The sequence below is a fragment of the Geotrypetes seraphini genome, chromosome 15 (assembly GCF_902459505.1).
Source record: "Geotrypetes seraphini chromosome 15, aGeoSer1.1, whole genome shotgun sequence".
Classification (NCBI taxonomy): domain Eukaryota; kingdom Metazoa; phylum Chordata; class Amphibia; order Gymnophiona; family Dermophiidae; genus Geotrypetes; species Geotrypetes seraphini.
Genome location: NC_047098.1, coordinates 21,586,891 through 21,614,052, shown reverse-complemented (window position 1 = coordinate 21,614,052; position 27,162 = coordinate 21,586,891). Strand labels below are relative to the sequence as shown.

The window sequence follows — 27,162 nt, the reverse complement described above, 5'->3', positions numbered from 1 at the left end:
GTGCTCAATTATGAGCGGCTCAGTTACTCTGACCACATTCTTGCTCTCATGTCCTGACTTCACAAAGCTAGTCACAGACCACTGGGAGTTGCCAGAGGGTTACCTGAGACTATGATTAAGATTTACTCTATGGCTCCAGAGTTCCAGCAGCTGTTTGTTCCACTGAAGGCGGATTCGTTGGTAGTGCAGGTCACCAAATGAACTTCCTTGCCCAGTGAGGGAGGTGTGATGTTAAGGAATAGTCAGGACCATAAAATGGACGTGGTCCTCTAGAGATGATTTGAAGCTTTGGCCCTAGGGATTAAGGCATTGGCCACGGCTCTTATCAGGGGTGTATTATATAGTGGATGCTCTAGATCAGTGGTTCTCAACTCTGTCCTGGAGGACCACCAGGCCAATCGGGTTTTCAGGCTAGCCCTAATGAATATGCATGAAGGAGATTTGCATGCCTGTCACTTCCATTATATGCAAATCTCTCTCTTGCATGTTCATTAGGGCTAGCCTGAAAACCCGATAGGCCTGGTTGTCCTCCAGGACAGGGTTGGGAACCACTGCTCTCTATGACGACATCAGAGTCATGAGCAAGGTGTCTGCCTATGCTATCTCCGCCTGGCGGATCAGACAGTAGATAGGAAATTCAACCTCTAAAGTCACACTGAGCAGTAGGGTGGTCCCCCCCCCCCCCAAAGTAACACATTTCATTTGTCCACAAGGCTAATTTTATTCCTTTATATAAAATGTAAAAAAACAAAATTTTACTTTAAAAAAACGTTTAGGGGTCACCCCACTTTTTTTTTTTTTTTTTTAACTACCGCTTAGCTTAACAGTATATTGTAATTCTTGTGTATATGACAAATAATCAACGGTCTATGACATAAGAGCTACCATTGATGCAGAAGGAAACGTCTTTCGGTGGCTGGCCACTAGCCAAAGAACAAATTGCTTCTGTTCATCTTTTGTCAAAGTATCGTTGTATTTAAATATGAGCATGGCTAAAAACTTGTGCATATTAAATTTTCCTAAGATACCTGTGGTTACTCCAACAGATATGATAAAAAGATATTTTAAGGAAATTTTGAACATACCGAATCAATCTCTACCTCCTCTTGCAAGAGCATATTATATCTACCGCAGAGAACAGACCTGCAACAATTTGAAAATGAAAATCTACGTGAGACCCCATTGGACGTCACCAATATATTGGAGACATCTGATGCTTCTACACTTCCCCCTCCCCATTCGCGGTTTCTGGGGAGGGGGAAAATAAAAAAACCCATAATTTTTACCTCCCTGCCGCCTTCCCGGCCTTACTTGGTGGTGTAGCGGGCTTTCGGGGCAGGAGCGATCTTCCTACGCTCCTGCCCCGTGCAGATCGCCACGAGGAAATGGCTGTAGGGAGTTCCCGTCGTAGTAAATTATAATGTGATCCACTTGATTTCCTTATTCAGTCCCTTGGGGGTTCACAGTTTCCCAGGCCTGAATTAAGCGCCGTTCATGATATGTTAGAAGTTGAGAAATCTCGGCCCCTTGATTCAGGCAAAATTGCTTAATAACAAAAAATTGCTAATCCTTCAATTGATGGTTCATTTGTTGCCCGTGAACTACTAGTGAAGCTTCTTTTTTTCCAGTTCATTTGCAGCTGGGGTTCAGCTATTCTAAGTTTAACACTACGTCTAGGGCTCCTTTTACTAGTGCGCTAGCATTTTTAGCGTGTGCAGAATATTAGTGCGCACAACCTAAAGAAGGATATAAAACTGTTAGAGAGGGTGCAGAGACGAGCAACGAAGTTAATAAGAGGTATGGAGAACTTGGAATATGAGGAACGACTCAAGAAACTAGGACTGTTCTCCCTTGAGAAGAGAAGGCTGCGAGGGGACATGATCGAGACGTTCAAAATGCTGAAAGGCATCGATAAAATAGAGCAGGAAAATAAATTATTTACATTGTCCAACGCGACACGGACAAGAGGACATGGTTTGAAGCTAAGGGGGGACAAGTCCAGGACAAATGTCAGGAAGTTCTGTTTTACGCAGCGAGTGGTAGACGCCTGGAATGCTCTCCCAAAGGAGGTTATCAAGGAATCCACTGTGCTGGGATTCAAAGGCAAATTAGATGCACATCTCCTTATGAGAGGCATAGAGGGATATGGGTGACTAAAACTACATCAGGTGTATACCTGACTGGGCCTCCGCGTGTGCGGATCGCCGGACTTGATGGACCATGGGTCTGATCCGGAGATGGCAGTTCTTATGTTCTTACAAACCCCCATGCTACGTGGAAAAGCTAATGCCAGCGCAATGCTGGCGTTAGCGTCTAGCGCACGTGGGAATTCTGCGCGCTAAAACCTCTATCACAGCTTAGTAAAAGGAGTCCTTAGTCTGCCCAATATATAATTTATCACATGGACTATCAAAGTATCAACTGCAAGAGACAAGATTTTGGGCCAACTATTTTGAGGCCCTCGCTATTATAAAGAATGATTCTTTATGGAAGACTTGTGCCTCAAGTGTCCGGTGGTCGCGTCCGAAACTGCCTTCAGCTTTCACCTCCTCCAGCACCGGACACATGCACAAGCTGCACTGCCTCCATTGGTTACCTTACATTCTAGAACGTTGACCGTGTCACTGCTGTAACCTCACGCAAGCACTTTCCTGCTTCTGCACACGATTGGACTCCGCCTCACAATCGCTTACAGACGCAGGATAGTGCTTGCGTGAGGTTGCAGCGACCGCCGGACACTTAAGGCACTAATTTTCCCATAAAGAATCTTTAAACAGTTTATATACCGCAGGACTGTGAAGTTCTATGCGGATTACAATGATTAAAAGGTGTTACAAATTGAGTAGAGTTAACAAAGTTAAAAGCTAGTGATTAACATCTCTAGAAATTGGTTATGGTGGAATAAGATTGTACAGATCAGTTACCTAAATACTTCAGGAACAGATATGTTTTTAGGTGTCTCCTAAATTCCCCATAAGTATTAGTGAGCATAAGTAATTGTTCCAGATCTTTACCCCATAATGCTGTCTGATACCGAGGGCCTCAAAATAGTACCTGGCGGGCTGCGAGTTTGAGACCACTGATGTAGTGTGTGATAGGAGAATCCTCTATGCTGTATTGGATACTCAACCAGTATGTTTTGAATGAGAAGGAAGAGAATGCTTATAAATATTGCTGGGATAGGCCCAGAATTCATTCTTAAAGCCCTCAAGCCTAGCCTAACTGCTCCTCAAGAGCAGGGCAACGTAGACCAGGGGTAGGCAATTCCAGTTCTGGAGAGCCGGAACCAGGTCAGGATTTCAGGATATCCACAATAAATATGCATGAGATAGATTTGCATCTCAAGGAGGCAGGGCATGCAAATCCATCTCATACATATTCATGGTGGAGATCCTGAAAACCTGACCTGGCTCCGGCTCTCGAGGACCGGAATTGCCTACCCCTGACTTAGACTATATTCCTAGGTCTATGTTTCCTAGAGCGAGTGGAACCCAGGTCAAGGCTTCTTGCCCTGCCATTAGCACTATCATGGCTTTGTTTGGGGATGAGTGGGAGTGGGGGGTGTACGAACTCACAACATTCTTTTCACAAGCTAATGGGGAATGTTTTAAAAACCGTTAAATAAGCTTATTTGTTGCCATCCTTTTTGTGGTGTTCAAGTTTTGATCTATCGCAGATGTGTGGCTGGATGACAGTTGAAAGTCTGCAGCACTTTCATGTGGGATTTGAAGCGAGGCAGCCCTGAGCCGGACACTGTTGATTAGAACCACATTCTGCGGCTCACTAATGGAAAACGTTTGGAGCCTGGAAGAACTGGGCTCCTTTCTTACACCTTTTTGTTTTATCAGACACCTGGGTATAAGGCACGTGGCACCCTGGGCCCTTGGTTACATAATGGTAGGAGGCACAGTAAGACTGTGGCATGTGACGAAATGCCAAGAGATATTACAAGACCTTCCAACTCCCACACCGAACCCAGAGCCAGCTCCCTTTTGTCAGTGGTTAGTCAGCACTGAAGTGATGAATCTGAAAGGGACTTTCTGTGAGAAGCAGAGTTGGGAATCGTTCCACAACATCCACATTAATTTATTGTGTGTGGAGTAGAATTCTGTGCTGGAATTCCTTTTGTGTGTGTAATAACCGGGAAAGAGATAAGAGACAGCTACATCCAAGGAGACCAGCAATGTGTGGCTCACTGAGCCCCAGTGGCGCAGTTGGAAATGTGCTTTCAGATAATTCTGCTGATTTTCACCGATGACTGATTCAACTAATGGAAGATGGTCACCTTGATTTGAGGGGGGGCGTGGGGGTGGGGGAAACAAAAATAGTATAGCGAGAATTTTTGATGGATTGAATATATTTTTCTGTGCAGTGTAATAGCCCCACATGGGTGGGGGAAGGGAGGGGAACTGAAGCAGGCAGAAGGGCTCTTCCCGCAGGGTCAGTGAGGAAATTGAAGGGGGCAGTGAGATTTTCTAACGGCAGCACCCTCACTTCGGCCTTTCAGGTGGATCTGCAGTAACTCTGCTCACAAGCTGCTTGTGTGGCGCAGGGGTTGGAGCCACAGCCTGAGGTGGTGGGTTCAAATCTCACTCTGGGCAAGTCACTTAATCCCCCGTTGCCCAATCTACATTAGATAGAGTGTGAGCCCGCCAGGACAGATAGGGAAAAATGCTTGAGTACTAAAAATCAAAATACAGTACATACATTTTATTCCTCCCTTTGCTGGTCTTAATTTCAGCTCTGCTTTCTGTATTTTTGTGCCGATGCTTTACTCTTGTTGAAACACTGCTTAGTACTGTGTTCTGCTTCTGCACCCTGTTTTTTTATTAAATTGTTTCTTCATAGGTCACTTCAGCATGGGTGAGGAACTAAGATATTCTCAGGATAATTGATGCAGCTCACCTCACTTGCATTGTTTTTGGACCTAGCAGTTTCCTCCTGCTCCATTTTCTTTTTCCATTGACTGAGCCTCTGTTCACAAGCAGGGCTGTGGAGTCGGAGTCGAGGAGTCGGAGTCGGAGGAAATTTCGGGTACCTGGAGTCAGAGTCGGAGTCAGAAGTACAAAAAACTGAGGAGTCGGAGTCGGAACATTTATCTACCGACTCCATTTTTGAACTTGGCATACCAATCACGAGCGATTCTTTCAGCTATAGCACCCACTATATACACAGCACAAATGTTGCGAGCAGCTTCTGCGGCCTTAGAACCTTGATTAAAAGCAAAAAGAAGGTGGTGTCGAAAATGCTCATTTCTCTCAACTTGACATTCCATTTTAACGATCTGAAAATTAACCAGTGCTGTGGAATCAGAGTCGAGGAGTCGGAGGAAATTTCGGGTACCTGGAGTCAGAGTCAGAAGTACAAAAAACTGAGGAGTTGGAGTCGGAACATTTATCTACCGACTCCACAGCCCTGTTCACAAGTGGAGCTTTCCCCTTTCCCTCTGTTTTATAAGCCTGCTCCACCTTAGCATCATCACCCCATTGACAGTTCTCAATTGGAGGATATACAGCAGGGTTCCGAGCAGAACTCTGCAGTCACAGGCTCTGAATCTGGCCATTAGGTGTCAGTGTTCCTGGATGACTGGGATGCCTTCTCCTCTCTTATCTCTAGGGGCTGTGAGTGCTGCATCTGCAGCATTTCTGGTCCTGGTTGAGCCAGGGAGGGGAAGTACTAGAAGTGGGACTTGAACCCAAGTCCTCCATATGGCAATGTGTAATTTTCAAATGCTTTGCAGGAATAAAACAAAAATAGAGAACATTGGATATTTAACTGTGTTAATGTTGTTGAGTTGCCAAATTCAGTACAAATAAGTTTTAATAGTGCTGTTTTAAGAACATTACTGGCTCATTGTCCAAAAGGAAGATTACTCTCCCGCTCCATCCTCGCCGTGTACTCATTGAAAGAGGGCCCCTTAATAGGAGGGATGCATTGGTCAGCAATTTTTAGCTAACTCCAGAAATCATTTCCCATACACCGAGTGTATCAGAAACATCCGAGCACATGATTTCCCAAGCAGTGAACTCCTGATGCATTGATGAAGGGGGCTGGCATGTAGTCCTGTCTGATTTGGAATACAATAGACTTCCAGTGGCTGAGGAAACTGGGCAGTATTTTAGATTTTTCTTTTTAATTCTCAAAGAAATAGATCACAACCAGAATTGCTAAGAGGAAATGATACTGTACAGTATTTCTGATGGCAACAAACTGGCCAGGGCAGCTCATTTGCTAACCCTGGCCAAGGATGGTTGCGTACTGCATGGCAGCCATTGGCCTGCTTTTTACTGCAGAATGTGAATTGGAGATTCAGGAGGTGGGCTAGTTTACAGGGTGACTGGGGTCGAGGGAACTATGCACTCGTCATATTTTTGGCTTGCTGTTTCACAGCTCTCCTGCCTGAGCATCTTGTGACCCAGTTCTCCAGCTGGGAAGACATACTCTGATTAATCCTTAGTCAGCTTTCTGCCGCTCCTGTGCATGTAACAGGTCAACAGGAAGTTAAGAGATAACTATTCAGCTGCCCACCATGGACTGTATTATACGTGGGTTTTTAGTGCCCTACCATACCTGGCTACAGTTGCCGAAAACCCAGGTATATACAGGTGCTGATGTTTATTCAGGTGCTAGCAACATCCTGCCTAGTACCCAGATATTGCTGTCCTAACTTTAATTAGTTTATCTGATTAGCAGGCGGAAAACCACTGTCAACCAGATCAATTCTGGGGCTGCCCAGATGGTGTTGAGGCAGTCAGACTGGATAACCAGCAGCACTGTCCAGCTGAGTGCCACAGAATATCCATATTTGCCCTGATCAGGGTGATTTATCCAGGCAGAAACCTCTGCTACCTAGGCCCTAAATATATTTCCTTTGCTTGTATGTTGCATTATTGTTTATAGGGGTGGAGAATGACAACAGGGACAGATTTGTCCCCCGCAGGAACTCGGTTTCCTCTGTCCAGTCCCCGTGAGTTTTGCCGCTGTCCCTGTCCCATTCCTGTAAGCTCTGCCTTACCGCCCAAGCCTCGAACACTTATGATTTTAAATTGTTTGAGGCTTGGTCAGATGAGGATGGAGCTTGCAGGAATGGGGCAGGGACGGTGAATTGTCCCCATGTCATTCTCTATTATATGGTTTCTGTCGGTGTTACAGGAGAGCTCTGGTTTGTGTAGACACCTTCCCTTTGCTATTTGAGCAGTTATAATCCTTTTATTTACAGATCAGCCAAATGATACGTAAAATGTAAGTAAAGAGCTTGTGTGGGTGACATCATCAAGTTGCATGATGCAGTCAAGGTTGTCCTGATTGCTAGGCACAGTAGGTGTTTGCCTAGGATGGCATAGCATGGTAGAAGTCAGCAGCTGAGTATGCTACAACAAGAGTCAAGGCAGCTGGCAAGAGATATTGAGCGCCTGTGTGGCAAAGGCCTGCTGCATCCCATCATCTCCAAAACAGAAAGTTTGGAGAGGTCTGATGTGGCAGGCCTTGAGCATGTGCAGATGTGTAAGGCTCTACACCAGGGATCTCAAAGTCCCTCCTTGAGGGCTGCAATCAGTTGGGTTTTCAGGATTTCCCCAATGAATATGCATGAAATCTATGTGCATGCACTGCTTTCAATGCATATTCATTGGGGAAATCCTGAAAACCCGATTGGATTGCCCTCAAGGAGGGACTTTGAGATCCCTGCTCTACACCTACTGTGCTGACTTCCCTTTAGAGCCACGGACTACAGCTCCCATGAGAGAGCGCTAAGAGGCGTGAGTTACTAGAGATGTGAGAGACGGGGAGAGAAAGAGGGGGATGCAGGACTCTTTGGGGAGGGATAAGGAATGTGAGATGCTGGATGCCCTGGTTGGGGGGGGGAGGGGGCATTCTATTCTACCTAGTTTAGATTTTGAGTATAACTTATAGACTGGCTCATTTTTTTAACACAATGAGGGAAATAGTGAACTGGGAATTACAGAGAAATAAGCCTCCTTGCCCTTCTCTGGACCAGCAGCAAAACAAACTGCAGCCACCTGTGGAGTCAGACTTCATCTACAGTACATGGCTACCAGCTGTGCCCTGGAACAGGAAGTAGAACCTGAGGTGGGCAGGACCATCAGCTGCGCAGACGGAGAAGCCGGCCCTGCGGTGACTGCTGGTTGTTTTGCCACTAGCAGCCGTTTAGGTGGCAAAAATATGCCACACCACCCTAGGGTGTCGCAGCGCACAGTTTGGCAACCACTGATTTAGGGAATTTCCTTTTGCAACCTGCCTCTCCCTGTTCTCTACTCTCTCAACTCACTCAAAACTTTATTTTCCCCACCACCAACAATAGCCCCCTTGCCACAGAACCATGCAAAATGTTTCAAGTTTAATTAAATTTTAATATACCAACCATCGACGTGCATCTGGCCGGTTTACAAAGCTAAAAAAGGTTAAAATTAATTTTTGTAGGGGGGGTAGGAAGGGGAAATGTGAACATTAAATAGACAAATTACAAATACAAACATGAGTTTGAGGGTAAAGGGTAGAGTTAAAAACAAATTAATTAAAGGGAAGAGGGGGGGAATAAAACACCAGGAATGGGGATTACTTCTTAAAAGAGGTCTACCATACCATAGCGTCTAAATATTTCCTTTCCAACAGCATAGCAGTATATTACACGCTATGGTATGCGTCTTGGAATAAGAACGCTTTTAGTTTAATTTTGAATTTGTTGAGGGCGTTTTCGAAGCGGAGTTGAGGTAGCATGGCGTTCCATAAAGTTGGAGCTACAACGGAAAAATTAGTATTTCTTGTGTAGTAGAATTCTTTGATGGAAGGTATAGTCAATAAGTTCTGATCAACCGATCTAAGGGTCCGGGAAGAGCAAAAGGGGATGATGAGTTTATCAAGAAAAGATGGGAGATGCGAAAGTTTGATTTTTAAAGACCAGCAGTAAAGTTTTATAAGTGATACGGTGGTTATGGGTAGCCAATGTGCTTCTCGCAGAAGAGGAGTGACATGATCATATTTTCCAACCTTATAGATAAGTTTGATTCCCGTATTTTGAATGAGCTGTAGATGACGTAATTCTTTTTGAGTAATTCCATTATACAGGGAGTTGCAGTAATCTAAATGAGAAATGACCAGTAAGTGAATAAGGGTTGTGATAGCATCGGTTTCAAGAAATGAGGTTAAAGAACGAATGAGCCGAAGTTTGTGGAATCAGCTTTTTACGACGGAGCTTATCTGGTCATGGAAGGTTAAATCTTTGTCTAGAATAACTCTGAGCAATTTTATTTTTGATTCCATTTTTACCGTGCAAAATTTAACAGAGATTTGTCCATTTCATTGTTCCTGATTGGGAAGAGTATACCGCAATATTTATTGATGTTGAGGGAAAGTTTATTTATGCGGAGCCAGTACCCCCCAACTTACACATAATTCCATGAGCCATGCTGGGCATGCTTTCCCCACTTGTACTGTATAAGATACACAGGTATACACACATGTAATACACATACACAGTTGTACCTTCAGAATGGGTGTAAACGTGTGCATCAGCATTTGCACATTATTGGAGCTACTTTTGGGAACCTATTTTATAAAGACATATGAATGTCTATATTGTCTTTATAAAATATGTACTAAATATGTCCCAACATCCTAATACTTAAGCATTTCTCTTTCAAGGTATGGTGGGTCCCCAGAAAATAGAAACTTGTTTTGGTGAATACACATCAAAAGTTGTCATTAGTCCTCTCTGGATATTCATAACTTATTCATAACAGTGCATCTTTTTCACAATCATTCTAGTTCCAAAGATACACTTATCTTTGGAACTGTCTTTCAACCACCAATGCTGCCGACATGAGGTTCTTTTTCATTATTTTTACGGTCCTTTATAAAATTAGGCCTCTGTTGTGGGAAATGCTACTTATTCCTGATCTTTTAATTGATATGTACAGCACTGATTTACATTTTTACCTGGTCCTCGTTTGGATTTCACACCCAGTGGCCTAATTTGTTCCAAAAACATGCTTGTAATCCAAAATACAAGTATATCAAAGCGAATTTCCCCATAAGAAATAATGGAAACTCCACAACCCAAAAACTTTAATACAAAATACTATACGTGCTCGCATTGCAAGACCTTGCTTGTTTAGAACAGTCACTATACTCCCTCAGTGTCAGAGAGAGAGAAGAACCATCAGCTCAGTTGTGATGATGTGACGCGTGTACACTGTATATACTCGTATTGCAAGACTTTGCTTGTTTAGAACAGTCACTACACTCCCACAGCATCAGAGAAGACCCTCGGCTCAGTTGTGATGATGTAACTCGTGTATACTGTATGTACTCGTATTGCAAGACTTTACTCGTTTAGAATAGTAACTACACTCCTGCAGCATCAGAGAGAGAAGAACCATCGGCTCAGGTGTGATGATGTGACGCGTGTACACTGTATGTACTCGTATTGCAAGACTTTGCTTGTTTAGAACAGTCACTACACTCCTGCAGTGTCAGAGAGAGAGAAGAACCATCGGCTCAGTTGTGATGATGTGACGCGTGTACACTGTATATACTCGTATTGCAAGACTTTGCTTGTTTAGAACAGTCACTACACTCCTGCAGTGTCAGAGAGAGAGAAGAACCATCGGCTCAGTTGTGATGATGTGACGCGTGTACACTGTATGTACTCGTATTGCAAGACTTTGCTTGTTTAGAACAGTCACTACACTCCCACAGCATCAGAGAAGACCCTCGGCTCAGTTGTGATGATGTAACTCGTGTATACTGTATGTACTCGTATTGCAAGACTTTACTCGTTTAGAATAGTAACTACACTCCTGCAGCATCAGAGAGAGAAGAACCATCGGCTCAGGTGTGATGATGTGACGCGTGTACACTGTATGTACTCGTATTGCAAGACTTTGCTTGTTTAGAACAGTCACTACACTCCTGCAGTGTCAGAGAGAGAGAAGAACCATCGGCTCAGTTGTGATGTGTGTATACTGTATGTACTTGTATTGCAAGATCTTGCTTGTATATCAAGTTAAAATTTAATAAAATGTTTTGCTTGTCTTGCAAAACACTTGCATACCAAGTTACTTGCAATCCAATGTTTTACTGTATTTGCACTGGTGACCTGGAGATGTATGATATACTTGTAATACATTTTAAGAAAGCGCCTTTCTTGAGCTCTGAAAGTCTTTCACAGGGAGTGATTAGGCAGTGTAGGTGAGGGAAGAAGTTGCGTTCCATATCTCATATGTATCCCTAGTACAGAATGTCTCTCGCTGGTGGTTGCAATAAAAACACCTCACGTTGCGAGCAATACCACAATATGGGTTTTTTTTTACAGAGGAAAAGCTATGATTCTTTTAGTCACGTTTGCACATTCCCCCCACCCCCACCACATTCAAGCCACATCTGTAGCTTAGCCCTTGCCAGCCCCGCAGTATGCTGAACATCCCCTTGCGGCCAAGAGTGAATGTGGGAACAGAGAGCGTTCCAAGCTCAGGCACCTTGCCAAGCATTAGCAGTGCAAGGGGGACTCCAAAAGACATGGAAGTTGTTTCTGAAGAACTGGTGACGTTTTCACAGCATCCAGGCCCGGCTGAGGTGAAAAAGCTTTTGCTCTTCACATGCTCTGGGTTTTGACAGCTTCCCTGGGTGGGGAGAGGTATGCCAGATGTGGAAGTGCTGGACATGTCTTTCACATCCAGTAAAAGTTAATGGACCACCTGGTTAGTGCTCTGGCAGGTCAGAAACACAGACACCAGTCAGGCTTATTGACCTGTTAAAGTGGTTCACTTGATCCTAGGAAAAATTAAAGCAGCGATTCACTGGTCAGCCTTAGATAAATTATAGGGTTACACTCTGTCCTGGAGAGTTGGTTTTTGTTTTTTTTGTTTTTTTTAATAGAACCAGCTAAGCCAGTCCTGGTTTTTAAACTCCCATCTCAAAATGGTGTGGGATATTTTCAATAGGAAGATGAACTTTGCAACGGCAGCTGAATAGCAGGATGTGCTCATATGGTCCTATGACTTGAAATCAGGTGGTCACTTTACTGCCTCTCTCACCCCACAGCAAGTGCCGACTGATGCTGTCCTGTTTTCTTATAGGCTTGTCGCCATTCTCAAATCATGTTAAAAGACTGAACCAATCCCCATTGCACCTGTAATAAAATCAGATCTGGCTGACTGTGTCTCATGATCTGAAGCTTGTTATCGTACAGTGTCGTACAGGTTAGTTCATCCATAGGTTATATAATATAATATAATCATATCGCACATAAGTGTCAGCTTCCGCTTTTCATCTGTTTTGACACAAGCAAAATTTACTCGTACCTATGTTATAAGTGCCAGTGAGATTTTCAAAGGGAAATCTTTGTTGAAAATGAGCTTGTGTTCCTGCAGAACGGGTTCTTGTTGCCATCCCTTTGACTAAATACGTGGCTTTCATTTAGTCACTTGTATGGTAGGGGAAAGGGAGCATTTTCATCCATTGGGCTCCTTGGCAATTTGAATCAGGCCCTTAATAGAAGGATTAGGAGGAGGCAAAAGGGTCTGGTTGTTTCTGTCCCAATTCCCAGGCGTTCCCCATCAGATCAGTTTTCTTTCAATACTGGGCCTTTTTTTTTTTCTTGCCTGTAACGCAGTGTTTGTAAGAGCTTAGAATTGTGTCTCTGAGAGACTAGCGGGAGTCGGAGTGATTTCCACAGCAGCTGCTGCAAGCTTTGTTTGACACTGGTTGCCAAACTAAAATTTAATAGAGATTCTTGCTGGATTCTTTTAAAGCGGTGTATTGCAAACTATATGCCTCCTGAGATTTCAGGTGTGCCGCGAGACGCTGGGGAGGAGGAGAGGTGCTGGCTGACTGCCTACAGGATGTGCTGCTCACGGCAAGAGCCACATCCTTTAGGCAATGCACCGGTGCCTCTCCTCTCCATGCCAGCTCCCCCCCTCCCCCTTGGCTGGCATCTCGGGGCCTGTTTGGAGGGCCTTCTCGCATGTGCGGACGTTGACATCATGACAACATGCATGTGTGTGATGTCATCGCATTGACATCTGTGCATTTTCGGATGCCTTGAGCCGCGGCCACTTTGTTTAATGTGCCACAGCTTGGCAAAGTTTGTGGGACATCGCTTTAAAAGGAAAGCACCCCTGTTTAAAAAAAATAAATAAATAAATACCAGTATATATATATATATATATAATAATTTTTATACTATGCTGAATCAATGTTTATTGTAATGGGAGTCAGAAATCCAGGCCCAGATCAGAATTTTGTGTGGACACGGAGTGCCTTTGGCAACACTAGTACAAAGCAATCAAAGGACTGAATGAATTACTCATTTAAAAGTGCCTGGATTGACTTGGACTGAGATGGCAGAGCCAAGTGACCTCATTGTTTGCAGCGGTCAAGCTGGCTCTTGGCTTAGTCATTCTGTCCAGCTGATCCATTTCCTGTGCTCTGCAGCGGGCAGAGTCTTGCTCCCAATGAGGCCTACAGTGCTATGTGAGATCATTCAGACCAGAGAGCAACTTGGGACAATATATCAGGGGAACATTTTGCATTTTCATTAGTGTATTTACTGTTAAAAATTGAGTTTGTGGGACCCAGGAACGGATTAATCCAGTTTCCATTATTTTCAATGGGAAAAATTGTCTTGGAACTCAAACGTTTTGGAACTCGAACTGTGTTCTGGAATGGATTAAGTATATATAGTGATGCCTTGGAATCCGAACTTAATCCGTTCCAGAACCCAGTTCGAGTTCCAAAACGTTCGAGTTCAAAGACAATTTGCATTTTCATTAGTTCAGTGAGGCCATTGATCTCTTTAAGGTTCAATCAAGTCTGAACCTGCCCTATCCTGCTTGGGCTGTATCACATTGAGGGTTGGGCGGGGGCCATAAACACTCACTGGAGCTCTCAGGTGTTCATCCACTTCTCCATTTCTAAGCTGCAGGCCAGGAGATGTGGACTGTGACTGCTCAGCTGCCCAGGCTTTTGCAACAGATAGGCTCACTGTCCATTGAGAGTATTTGAATGCTGTGGCCCCTCACAGCTCTGACATAGTTCTCATCTGAGTCCTTATTTTGTCTGATTTCAGCAAGCGGCACAGAAGCTGAGGCCCATCAATACTATCAAGTTCTTCATCTCCAGCCGAACAGACAGCGGTGTACACGCACTCTGCAATTCTGCCCACGTCGATGTCCAGAGGGCAGAGGGGAAGCCTCCATTCACAGAAGAAATCCTAGTCACGGCTCTCAACCATCACTTGAAACCAGAACCCATCAGGTAAATTTTTTAGTGGGAAGAGAAATCCCTGCTGTTAACCGAACCAGTGCTTTGGTGGAGGTTGATGAGTCATGCTGAACCTACTCATGAGCGTGGGGAGATAAGTTACTTGCTTAGCGTTTCACAGCAACCAGCGGAGGAGGAATCAAGGGAAGGGATGCTGGATTTAGCTCACAATTTTTTAAAAACTATAGCATAAGATACAGTAGGTATTTGCTGTCCCTGGAGGGATGATATCCTATCTGTATCTAAGGCAATGAAGCATTGAGAGACAGTGGGATTTGAAGCCTATTACCCTAACAATTAAGCTATTGAGCAATCAACCCTAAAGTCCCCTCCATTGTTGTGTCCAAAGAGGTTCTTGCTGGGGACAGGTAACGGAACTACAGTGATACCTTGGAACCCGAACACCCCAGAACTTGAACAACTTGGAATCCGAACTATTTTTTAAATTAAATTTTGCCCCGGAATCCGAACGTATGGGAACTGCAAGCGTTGCTCAGCCCAAAGCTTCCCCTCTGACGCAGCTTCCTGTTACTGCCTGGGTGGTTCACGTCAGAGGGAAGCTTTGGGCTGAGCACTGCTTGCAGTTGCCATTGCCGATCTTGCTGTCTATGCCGGCGGGAGCCCGATCTTGCTGTCTATACCACAGTGCATTGTTCCTGCACAGCCCAAAGCAAATCCACTGTGTTTACTGTTAAATTTATTTGAAAATTTGAGTTTGTGGGACCCAGGAACGGATTAATCCTGTTTCTATTATTTTCAATGGGAAAAATTGCCTTGGAACTCGAATGGATTAAGTTCGGTTTGCGAGGTACCACTGTACTTGCTTGATGCTGTGATTGTGATTTTGACATTCCTCATAATGTTTCCTTCAGTTTTTTCCACATGAAGTTTTCCAGTGTTCACAGTGCTTTTTCCAGACTGTGTTTAGCAGGAATGGGAATACAATGCAAGAAAATGTGATTCCTATCCATACGGTTCTGTCATTTGTGGGCTATACTGTACCCTGGAGCTGTATCTGGGCAGGTCTTGGTCTTTTTGCACCTATAACTCTGTTCTTATTGCTTTGTGGTTGTTTTTCCTCCATAATTTTATTGGTCTCTTATTTGTATTCAAGGGGAATGAATCATGTTTGTGATATTGGGCAGCTTAGAGTGGGGGCAGCACGTGCTGGTGATATCACACAGTTTGGATGCTGTCTAGTACGTGTAGGTGATAACAGGTGGTTGGTTTGATAATAATTAATGCATCTTGGTGGTAGTGGGCAGCTGTCTAGTTACTTCTGGGATAATTCTGCACAAAACAAGAACGCTGTACAAAAAGTGAAATTTATTGGAGAGGAGTGAAGGAGCAGCCTAACGGGAAACTGCTGCAATGCCTAGACGCCATTGGTATTAGGGACGAGGTGCTGAATTGGTTCCGTGGCTTCCTTACGTCCCGCATTTATCAAGTATGTTTTAATTATGAACTTTCAGATACCTGGAGCAATCCATCCGGTGTGCCACAAGGGTCTCCGCTATCTCCATTGCTCTTCAACGTTGACATGTCCTCACTAGGCATGCAGCTAACCCAGTTAGGGATAAAACTATTTAGTTATGCAGATGATTTTACGATCATCATCCCATTCGTTAATTCTATCTCTGAAACTATTCCTAAAGCTTCAGAAGCAATAAACGTGATGGAGCACTGGATGACAACCTTTAGGCTCAAACTTAATTCAAAAAAGACAACTTTCTTCGTTGCTTCGCCACATCTGCTTGACACCAAATCACCACTATGTATCAATAATCTTAATTACCCTATCCAACCTACCATAAAGATACTAGGTGTAACTTTGGATCAGTGCCTAACCATGAGAGACCAGGTGGACTCCTTGATCAGAAAGGGATTTTTCACTCTCTGGAAACTCAGATCCATTAAAGCTTATTTCGATACAGCGGCATTCAGAACCCTAGTCCAATCCCTCGTACTGAGTCTACTTGACTACTGTAACATCGCCTATTTAGCAATTTCCCAAAAGAACATGCAGCGTTTACAATTGATGCAAAATGCAGCGGTCAAACTGATCTTTGGGCTGAGGAAGTTTGACCATGTGACACCCTACTACCGGCAGCTGCATTGGCTGCCAATGGAGGCGTGCGTAAAGTTTAAATTTGCCTGCTTCTGCTTCAAAGCACTACACGGACTTGCCCCTAAATATATAACTGACCTTTTCGTCTTCTCAGCCAACAGACACAAGAGAAGCTCACATTCCAACTTCGTTTCCCCCCCAGTGAGAGGTTGTAAACTGAAAAAATACCATGAACATCTTCTCTCGCACCAAGCAGCATCATGGGGTAAAGACCTAGAACAATTGCTTTCGCCCACTACTTATGAGGAATTTAGGAAACGTCTGAAAACACACCTGTTCCTAAAGTATCTAGACAACTGATCCTCTCTTCTCTCTCCCCTCTATAGCGATTAACTTATTCTATTGATCACTCTCTACTCAAAAATGGATTTCCTGTCCTATTAACCCTCTTTCTTCCTCCCCTCTTAAAGTCAATCAATTTGTACCTTTGCTTAATCTTTGTAAACCGCATAGAACTTCACGGTATTGCGGTATATAAGCTGTTATTATTATTATTAATGGTTGGAGTGGTGGGCTGAGGATCAGTGAAGCTGGGGCTCCTTGGGACCTCGGGCAAGTCACGTCACCCTTCATTGCCTTAGGTGCAAGCTTAGATTGTGACCCTCTGGGGGCAGGGGTGTACTGTACCGGATTTAACTCTGAAAAGTATAAAAAGATAATAAAATTTTGCAGACATGATCAAAATGTCATTGCTGCCACTGAATCATTTATTCATTTATAATATTTATTTTTTGTAAACATTTTTAATCTGCCTTTATCCAAGGTGGCTCACAGAGTTACTTACATATTTCAGGATTTGCACAACATAAAGATCCCATACATCAAAAATCATAAGATTATTCCATCTCAACTTATAAATTACATCTCAGCCGCTCACTTACTACATTACTTCAATCAAGAAGCACAAATCTAATAACATGCAAAAAAGATGATATTCAGAAAGTAAAATCTTAACTCAAGAAGCAGAATATTAGCTTAAAAATGGGTCATAAGCAATAAGTATTAGTCATGCAGCATTTTTTGATTTTGTGTATGTGCAGGATTCCTCCTGATGTACTATAAAAGTGCATCGTCAGTCCTGATTCCTCCCTGGCCTCCCCAAGGCCAGGCTTGAAACATAAGAACATAAGAAATGCCTGCACTGGATCAGACCTTGGGTCCATCTAGTCCGGTGATCCGCACATGCAGAGGCCCAGCCAGGCCTACCCTGGCGAATACCTTAGTTACTCGTGTCCCTCAATGTGTCTTTCAAGAAGATGTGCATCCAACTTGCCTTTAAATCCTTGAATGGTTTCCTCCACAACCTCTTCCGGGAGAGCGTTCCAGGCGTTCACTACTCCCTGTGTGAAGCAGAACTTTCTGACATTTGTCCTGTCCCTGTCCCCCCACAGCTTTAGTCCATGACCTCTTGTCCGAGTCACCTTTGACAATGTGAAACACTTTCTTCTTTTCCTCCCTCTCCCCCCCAAAAAATCTTCCTGCCATCAGGCTTGACTCCCCAAATCGCTTTAATCCTCCCCCACCTAGGAAGATCCTGTGATAGTGTGGTGCACTAAGCCTTTGCTCTTGCGTAAGATAAGTATTGAATGTTCTGCATTTTTCTGACTTATACAACTCACACTGTGGACTTCCAAATCACTAAATTATTATTTATAGTGATATAATTGTGTGAGTGGATTTTGTATCTCCCTCGGTGCTCACTTGAAGAAATAGAATCTCAGAGGTTCTATAATGTATCTCTACTAAACTGCGTCTCTGTAAATTGTACTGTAAGTCACCTTGAACCTTTTTAGGCAAAGCATAGCTCATAAATCCCAGAGATTAGATTAGATGAGTGTCTCCAGGGCATAAGTTTTCATCTAGCAAAACAGCCATGAGAGCATCACCGAAGTGTCGCAGATGGGAGTTGGGAGGTCAAGGAATGTCTCATTAACTGGTTTGCACTGGATGTGCTCCGTTCGGGGAATCATCTCCCTGACGTGTTTCAAATTCAGAGAAACTTCTTATTTTTCGGTTCATCTTGCATGGCAAAAAGACATTGCCTTGCATTGCAATCATGAGCTGCACATCTGTAACAAAAAGCAAAGATCAGATAAAGTTCGAAACAGCCCTTTAGAGCTGTCATGTGGGCTGCAAACAACATCAAATGAATTATTAGCATTCCCTTGGCTTTGCAAGAATAAACCTAAGCAGCAGGAACTGTGGTTAGTGTTCCGAGCCAGCGTGTGAGGCCTTCCCCATGCAGGAAAGCAGAGATGGAGCTTCCATGGCAGCATTACAGCTGAGGATTTTTTTTTTTGCCTAAATAGCAGGAAGTGTGGTTTGGCACACGGTCATCAGCTGGTTGCCAATTTTACCACATGCATCAACCATTCGGTGTTGGGCAGATAAGGGGAGCCCTTTACAGCCAGACTGCTGGAGAATCCTCTCCTCTGGAAAGAATTTCAGCCGGTTCATAGACAACACCGCGAAAGACAAAGGCGCGCGCCGAAGAAAATTACTGTTTTTAGGGGCTCCGACGGGGGGTTTTGTTGGGGAGCCCCCCCAGTTTACTTAATAGAGATCGCGCCGGCGTTGTGGGGGGTTTGGGGGGTTGTAACCCCCCACATTTTACTGTAAACTTAACTTTTTCCCTAAAAACAGGGAAAAAGTGAAGTTTTCAGTAAAATGTGGGGGGTTATACGGTAACCCCCCAAACCCCCCACATCGCCCCCACAACGCGGCGCGATCTCTATTAAGTAAAGTGGGGGGGGTTCCCCCCACACACCCCCCGTCGGAGCCCTAAAAACAGTAATTTTCTGCGGCGCGCGCCTCCGCGCTGCGCTCAATTGTCTGGGCGCGCCTTTGTCCCGGCGCGCTTTTGACCTGACACCATTTCAGCCAGAGGTTCCAGACATTGCACAGGTGTCACTACTTGTCCCCAGCCTCTCCTCCAGTGCTGCCCAGTTTAGGTTTCCCATTTTGTTTTTGTTATGTGCTATCGATTCATGCTCGAGTTCTAGCGACTTGATGAATTGCGGATCTAAAAAGAAATCAGTTTTGTGCTAGTCCAGAAAGGTCCTCCAGCGTCATCCCCATGGTTGTTTTCAACGTGTCCAGCCATCAGATTGCAGGCCGCCCTCTTCGCCTGGTTCCTTCAGTCTTCCCAAACATGGTGTCCTTCTCCAGGGATCTCTCTCTTCTGATGTTGTAACCAAAATAAGACAGTCGTAACTTCATCATTTGGGCTTCGAGTGACATAGCCAGTTTGATCTCTTCCAGAATTGATTTGTTAATTCTTCTGGCATTTCACGGCACGCCTAAAAACCTTCTCCAGCACCAAAGCTCAAATGAGTCAATTATCTTTTTGTCTTGTTTCCGTAGTGTCTAGTTTTCATCATATGGCTCCAGAAAAAGGAGGACAGATAGAGACATCTGGGCTTTACTTCCTTTGAAAGCAATTGAAGTAAAACACGGATGTCTCAATCCGTCCTCCTTCTTCTGGAGCCCAGCTTGAAATGCAGGAGCCAGAGATGGACAGTCCTAACCCCTGGGCTATGGAGAAACTAAAAGCTAGGCTAATTATTTTTAGTTTCTTTTTCTGCAAAAATAAAAGCAATAAACCCACCAATTTAGCTGCTTTGTGTTAATAGAGTGAAGACCACTTAAAGCATAAGCAAACTGAGCAGCCACAGTCTCCCCAAGAAAAATATTTCCTTTTTATGTTTGGCAGAGAAGAAAGGCACTTTCATGTGGTCAAGGCTTTATAAGAAGGGATGGCAGTCAACAGGGTTTGGAAGCAAAACACAGAATCTGAGGCAGTCCGTCTGGTGTCCATATATATTTATATCTTCATGCTGTTAACATCTACATTATCATCCTTGGCTATCCTTCCCCTCCCTTTTGTTTTGCATTATCAGAGGTCACCAGCAGTGGGTCCCTCTTGCAAGCACTGAGCACAGATGTTGTTGATGTTCCTCAAGGCTGTCTATTCAGTCCATTGTGGCTCATTAATGTAGGGGAATACTAGTAGTTGCTAGTTTCTTCCCCGTAGTGAGTGCAACCGAGTGGTGGGGAACAGGGCCCTAGCAAGCTATGTGTAGGCAGTGCATCCACACAGGGTGCAAGGAAAGTGTCCTGTCCATTGTCTTTCCTGCTTGACTGCAATTCAGTGGGCAGTATAGGAGCTCTTGGGGGGTAGGGTCACACAGAGCGTGTTTCCGGTTTGGGACAGTCCTGATGGGGAATCAAGACAGCTGGGATGTACAGCGGTGTGATAGATACTTGCAAAGACAGGAGTGGCTAGTGAATGCTCTTTATCCCTAACAAGTGTAAATGACCTATCCCACTCCTGTTTAGGGGAAGGAGATGGGGCTTGATATGCCATCTTTCTGTGGTTACAATCAAAACAGTTTACATATTATACACAGGTACTTACTTTGTATCTGGGGCCATAGAATGTTAAGTGACTTGTCCAGAGTCACAAGAAGTTGCAGTGGGAATCCCCAGGTTCAGAGGTCACTGCATCAACACCTAGGCTACTCCTCCATGCCACTGTTTAGGCCTCCCACCTTTCCTGCCTCCCAGGGATTGATTTCTCTGTTCTCCTCTAGTCACCTTTGTCCTCATCTTCTCTTTATTCTTTCCACTCTTGCTGTTGCACTCACTTTTCTTCCATCTTCTGGATTGCAACTGGAGCCAAAAATAATTCACCACTACCACCATCACCTCCTGGGGTCCTGATCAAGGCTAAACACACTTCTACCACGGTCTTCTCTTGGGGGGTCAAGCTGCTGCCACCTCAAGTTCCCGTGACCATCTTACCAAACCACAAAATCCTCAAAAACTGGAAACCGACTCTTGTAGTACACACTTTCAACACCACTTCTTCTCCAAAACATATCACGGTTGCCTCTCTGAAGTGTTGTGCCAAAATGACATTCCAGCATATGCCATACTCCACCACCTCCTGAGGCAGGCCACAGTATTAGGAACTTGCAGGCAACAGTAAGAAAGAGGAAATGATCTGGAAGGAACAAGGAGCTAGATGCACTAAACACAGTTGGTAAGACCTTGTGGATCACTGTGGACTGATTTTTCTGGTCAATTCCAAAACAGCGAACGATGCTCAAACAAGTTTGCATGCAAATGATTTGCGCAGAGGTTCACCGTAATCTCTGTTTGATCCCGTCCGATCAATCACTGTGAGAGCGACTCTCACACGTGCAGAATAGTCCAGTTCTTACTACGACAAGGTACGTATGCACCAGATTTGCTACGTCAGTCATAGGAGTGGAAGGAGTGGATTATTGTAGCACGTCATATACGTACATCAGCAGACTATGCAAATGTGGGCCATAAATGAGGGTGGTGCTGTATAAAGTTCTGGCCCAGCTTGTACATATATTAATCATGAGGAACAAAAATTTTAGCCTTCTCTCATTGGGCCCATCTGTTTGCTGCCCTCTGTTTTATATTTTATGCTGTTAATGGGCACGCATGAGACGCACCTTCAACACATGTCGTGCTCACAACACACAGCCTCAATATATAAGGGATTACAAACCTTATATACTTATATACTTTTTCAATTGCAAAATCTCTCACATGATCCTCAGCGAGGCCACCTCCCCACTCAATAAATCTTCATAGTAGGTGGCTTTAAACCTCCTCTCGTCATCGGATCCTTATATTTTCTTAATTTTCTTAAACTTTTTTTGTGCTTGTATTCTTTATAATTTTTTTTTAATATAATTTAATGTTTAAATACTTAAATAGTTCATAAATAGTGGCTAAAATAAATTTACTTAGCTTTAGATCAGCTCAATTAGAACGGGGGATAACCGACATCTTTCACCCATTTGTTCTGATACGGTTTTTTCAAGGTTATCTCTCCCAATAAATATCACTCCATTCCGAACAGACCATTCTCCTCTATTTATGAACTATTTAAGTATTTAAACATTAAATTATATTAAAAAAATTATAAAGAATACAAGCACAAAAAAAGTTTAAGAAAATTAAGAAAATATAAGGATCCGATGACGAGAGGAGGTGTAAAGCCACCTACTATGAAGATTTATTGAGTGGGGAGGTGGCCTCGCTGAGGATCATGTGAGAGATTTTGCAATTGAAAAAGGTTTAAGTATATAAGATTTGTAATCCCTTATATATTGAGGCTGTGAATTACTATTGCCTTTTTCTTTAAGAGGTTATTTGAGTTGGGTGCCTTTGAGTCTAATGTGCTCACAACACACACATATTATACATGTATATGTCCCTGCTATTGTAAACACTGTAGTTATAGTATCAGTGTTATAATATTATATTAAAATTTCAGGGCTGAACTATCGCTAAGATACGTAAGCGACTGATCTTGGCCAGTTGCTTTTTTTGGATCGCTTTTTTTTTTTTTTTGCGCATCGTGAAGCATCAATCGCTCGGCTAGTTTTTCTGGCATTTCAATATTATTGACCTTATTTGCATGGCTGGATTGGAGAATGAGTGATTGTGCGGAAGACCACATGGTGAGCCGTTTTCAGCTTCGGGTCGGTAAATGCGATCATCGCTAAACCAGTCAAAACCAGTTTAGTGACAATCGTTAGACAATTGCTAGCTTTAGTACACCTAGGCCAAGATCGGATTCTGCTCTGCATTTATTTATTTGGTTGGTTTTATGTCCCAGAAGAGCTCAGGACGGGTCACAAATTTATGTAAATGACCCACCTTAACACCTTCCAATTAAACAAATACCATAAATAGATTGTAACCCACCCTCTCTAACTGCATTCCGTATGTATTTTTCATACAGTTCTTCACTGTCAGTTTAATTTCCATCCTATAAGTTCACATAGAATTTTTCTTTTTTCAACCATCTTTATTTTCTCTTCTTTATTAATTTCCAGGTACTTTAGTTAGATTGTGAGCCTTCGGGACAGTAAGGGAATTTTTTAAGTACCTTCTTACTTCTCATTTATAATCTTAATGTATACTTTCTTCAAACCGCTTAGAACCTAACGGATGTAGCGGTATATAAGAAATAAATTACATTACATTACACTACAGAATGACAGTCTCTGGTATCCAGAGCAGATATTGTGATGTCATAATGCCTCATTCCACCAGTGCCTAAGAGCCAATCACATCAGTGATGTCACAATGGCTTCATTATCCTTGGCTCACATAAGAATCAGAGTATGAATGGCCACAACCACTGACCCGCAAGCTTTGCTTTGAAGAATGCTGGTGTAGAAGGATCGAGGTTGAAACAGACACTAATTTAATCAGTTTAATTTCCATCCTATAAGTTCACATAGAATTTTTCTTTTTTCAACCATCTTTATTTTCTCTTAAGAACATAAGAACATAAGCAGTGCCTCTGTCGGGTCAGACCACAGGTCCATCCTGCCCAGCAGTCCGCTCCCGCGGCGGCCCAAAAACAGGTCAAGACCTGTCTGAATCATCAGAAGGGGCTCCCCTGCCACCTTGGTTTCCCATTTAAGTCCTGCCTTCTTATCAAAGTCTTCTTTATTAATTTCCAGGTACTTTAGTTAGATTGTGAGCCTTCGGGACAGTAAGGGAATTTTTTAAGTACCTTCTTACGTCTCATTTATAATCTTAATGTATATTTTCTTCAAACCGCTTAGAACCTAACGGATGTAGCGGTATATAAGAAATAAATTACATTACATTACATTACATAAAGCACATTTGTACAAAGTGATGGCAAACATAGCATGGCAGAACATTGTCTGACAAAAACAACAAACCTTGGGGGTCTTTTACTAAGGTGCGCTAGCCGATTTAATATGAGCGAAATGCTAACACGCTCATTATATTCTATGGACGTGTTATCATTTAGCACGTGCTAATTTGGCTAGTGCGCCTTAGTAAAAGACCCCCATAGTTAACAAAGCATGGTAAAAACATAATATGACAGAGCATAGTATGGCGCAAAACGAGAAGATCCAATGTTCCACAGAAGGAGCAATCCAAAAGAAAACACTGTGGAGAAACACAGTGTTCTTGACGTTCCTTTATTTATTTCTTCGGTTCATAAACAACCCCGCGAAAGACAAAGGCGCGCGCCGACAACTGAGCGCAAGATGGAGGCGCGCGCCGAAGAAAATTACAGTTTTTAGGGGCTCCGACGGGGGTTTTTGTTGGGGAGCCCCCCAGTTTACTTAATAGAGATCGCGCCGGCATTGTGGGGGGGTTTGGGGGGTTGTAACCCTCCACATTTTACTGTAAACTTAATTTTTTCCCTAAAAACTGGGAAAAAGTGAAGTTTTCAGTAAAATGTGGGGGGGTTACAACCAGTGTTCCCTCTAAGCGGGCGGGTGTTGTGAGCAAACTTTTTTCACCGTGAGCCAAAAATATCGGGCGCCAGCAAGTTATGAGCCAACTCGCCCGATTCTCCTCTCGCCGCCCTGCCATCTGCCGTACGCCTCTTCCGATCGTGCGCTGTGACGAGAAACGTGTGCGCTGCGATGTAATATTTTGTGCGCCAGCGCACGCCAGCGCAGCTTAGCGGGAACACTGGTTCAAATGGTTTTATTTATTTCCCCAAATTTATTTTTGTTATACGCATTGAAAATATTTGATATTGCGTTTAAATCAAAATCTCAATAAACTTGAAACGAGTGCCCGTGAGATTGTGGGAGGGTTAAATACTCAAAACTTAGAAGTTTTTGCTACGCCAGCTTTCTGGTATCTTTACATACAGTGGCGTACCTAGCATATGTAACATCCGGGGCCCATCATTTTTTGGCACCCCCCCCCATCTGTAAGAAAAACATGATTTTTAGTAACAAACCACACGTCACACATGAGTACCTAGGAAAAGGCAGCATCTTACATATTGCAGTGAGCAGTACATCAATACACCCATTGTAAAACTAAACAAGCCAGACCAGCACAGATCAATCCTACACCGTCAATCCTAACAGAAAACCATGTCTTTCGAACACACAGAACACAGAAAACACCTTCGCCTAGTAAGGAATATGTAATCACAAACTAACCCCTCCCTCTTTTACAAAACTGTAGTGTGGATTTTAGCTACGGAGGTAACAGCTCTGATGCTCATAAAATTCTGAGCATCAGAGCTGCTACCACCAAGGCTGGTGCTAAAAACGCTTCACAGTTTTGTAAAAGGGGGGATAAAATAAAAATACATAGACAAAGGTTAAATTGAACCAGCAAGAAGCTGGACTCTGCATACAATGCTTCACAGAAACAGTGACACATGTCTCCTAAAGCAATAAATAAATAGAAATTTTTTTCTACCTTTGTCTTCTGTGGTTTCTCCTTTCCTCATCTTCTTGTAACTCTCTTCCTTCCATTCACTGTCTGCCGTCTCTCTTCCCCTATATGGCATCTTCTCTCCTTCTATGCCCCTTCCAGAAACTGTATGCCTCCCCCTTCCATCTCTCCTTTCACCCCATTGGTCTGGCATCTCTCTCCTCGCCTTCCCTCTCCCACACCTCTCCTCATAGTCTGGTATCTCCCCTTCCCTGATTCTCTGGCATCTCTCTCCTTTCCTTTTCTTCCATCTTTCGCTCCCCCTCCATGCTCTCACATCTCCCCCTTCCTTTTCCCTTAGACTGGCATACCTTCCTCCTATGCTCCAAGCCCTGGCATCTCCTTTAATTCCCTCCCTCATCTTCCTTCTCCCTCCAGCTGGGTACCGCAACACTCTTCCCTGCAGCTCTGCACTTCCCCACAATTGCCATGCTTCGGTTCCTCTTCTTCCTTCCTTCCCCCCCCCCCCCCCCCCGCGGGACCCTGCGGCACCATCAACTCTTACTCCCTCTAATGTCGGCCCTGCAGCTCCAGACTTCCTCGCACCTTCTCCCCTCCCCCTTTGGATCGCTATTATTTTAAATGTTATAGCCGCGGAGCTGTATCCATCAGTGGAGATGTCTAACCTCGGCCTGCCCCGGAACTCTTACTGCAGCAGCCGCCCGTCTAGGCAGGAACAGGAAGTCACTGTTGCAGTAAGAGTTCCGGGGCAGGCCGAGGTTAGACATCTCCACTGATGGATACAGCTCCGCGGCTATAACATTTAAAATAATAGCGATCCAAAGGGGGAGGGGAGAAGGTGCGAGGAAGTCTGGAGCTGCAGGGCCGACATTAGAGGGAGTAAGAGTTGATGGTGCCGCAGGGTCCCGCGGGGGGGGGGGGGGGGGGAGGAAGGAAGGAAGAAGAGGAACCGAAGCATGGCAATTGTGGGGAAGTGCAATCCCCCCAATGCGTCCCCTTACCTTACCTCCCCTTACCTTTGCGACGCGTGTGTGCGCTGTGAAGAGAAACTTTGCGCTGCGATGTAATATTTTGTGCGCGAGCGCAGGCCAGCGCAGCTTAGCGGGAACACAACCCCCCCCCACCCCCCACAACACCCCCACAACGTGGCGCGATCTCTATTAAGTAAAGTGGGGAGGTTCCCCCCCACACCCCCCCCCCCGTCGGAGCCGTAAAAACTGTAATTTTCTGCGGTGCGCGCCTCCGCGCTGCGCTCAATTGTCTGCGCGTGCCTTTGTCCCGGCACGCTTTTGACCTGACACCATTTCTTCAAGATATCGTCGGACAATAGTAAAACTAGACCACATCAAACATGTAAAAAACTGCCATGACCCGACACTGGCCGTGTTTCAGCTGACAGAACCTTTTTCAGTAAAACGAAATTGATGGCAGTCGCGAAGAGTTCAAAGTGAAGAACAAGGCGGGTGCTGGGCTCAGGTGCACAGTACAACTGGTGTATGGCAAACATAGTA

At 44.1% G+C, this 27,162-nt stretch overlaps 1 protein-coding gene across 1 annotated transcript in view; it reads left to right on the top strand.

The window, feature by feature from the left end:
• Positions 1-27,162, top strand: part of PUSL1 (pseudouridine synthase like 1) — an 82,167-nt gene that overhangs the window by 15,326 nt on the left and 39,679 nt on the right. Inside the window, exon 3 of the mRNA XM_033921293.1 lies at positions 14,087-14,274. Coding sequence (XP_033777184.1) covers positions 14,087-14,274 — 188 coding nt within the window. The remainder of the gene's footprint in view (positions 1-14,086; positions 14,275-27,162) is intronic.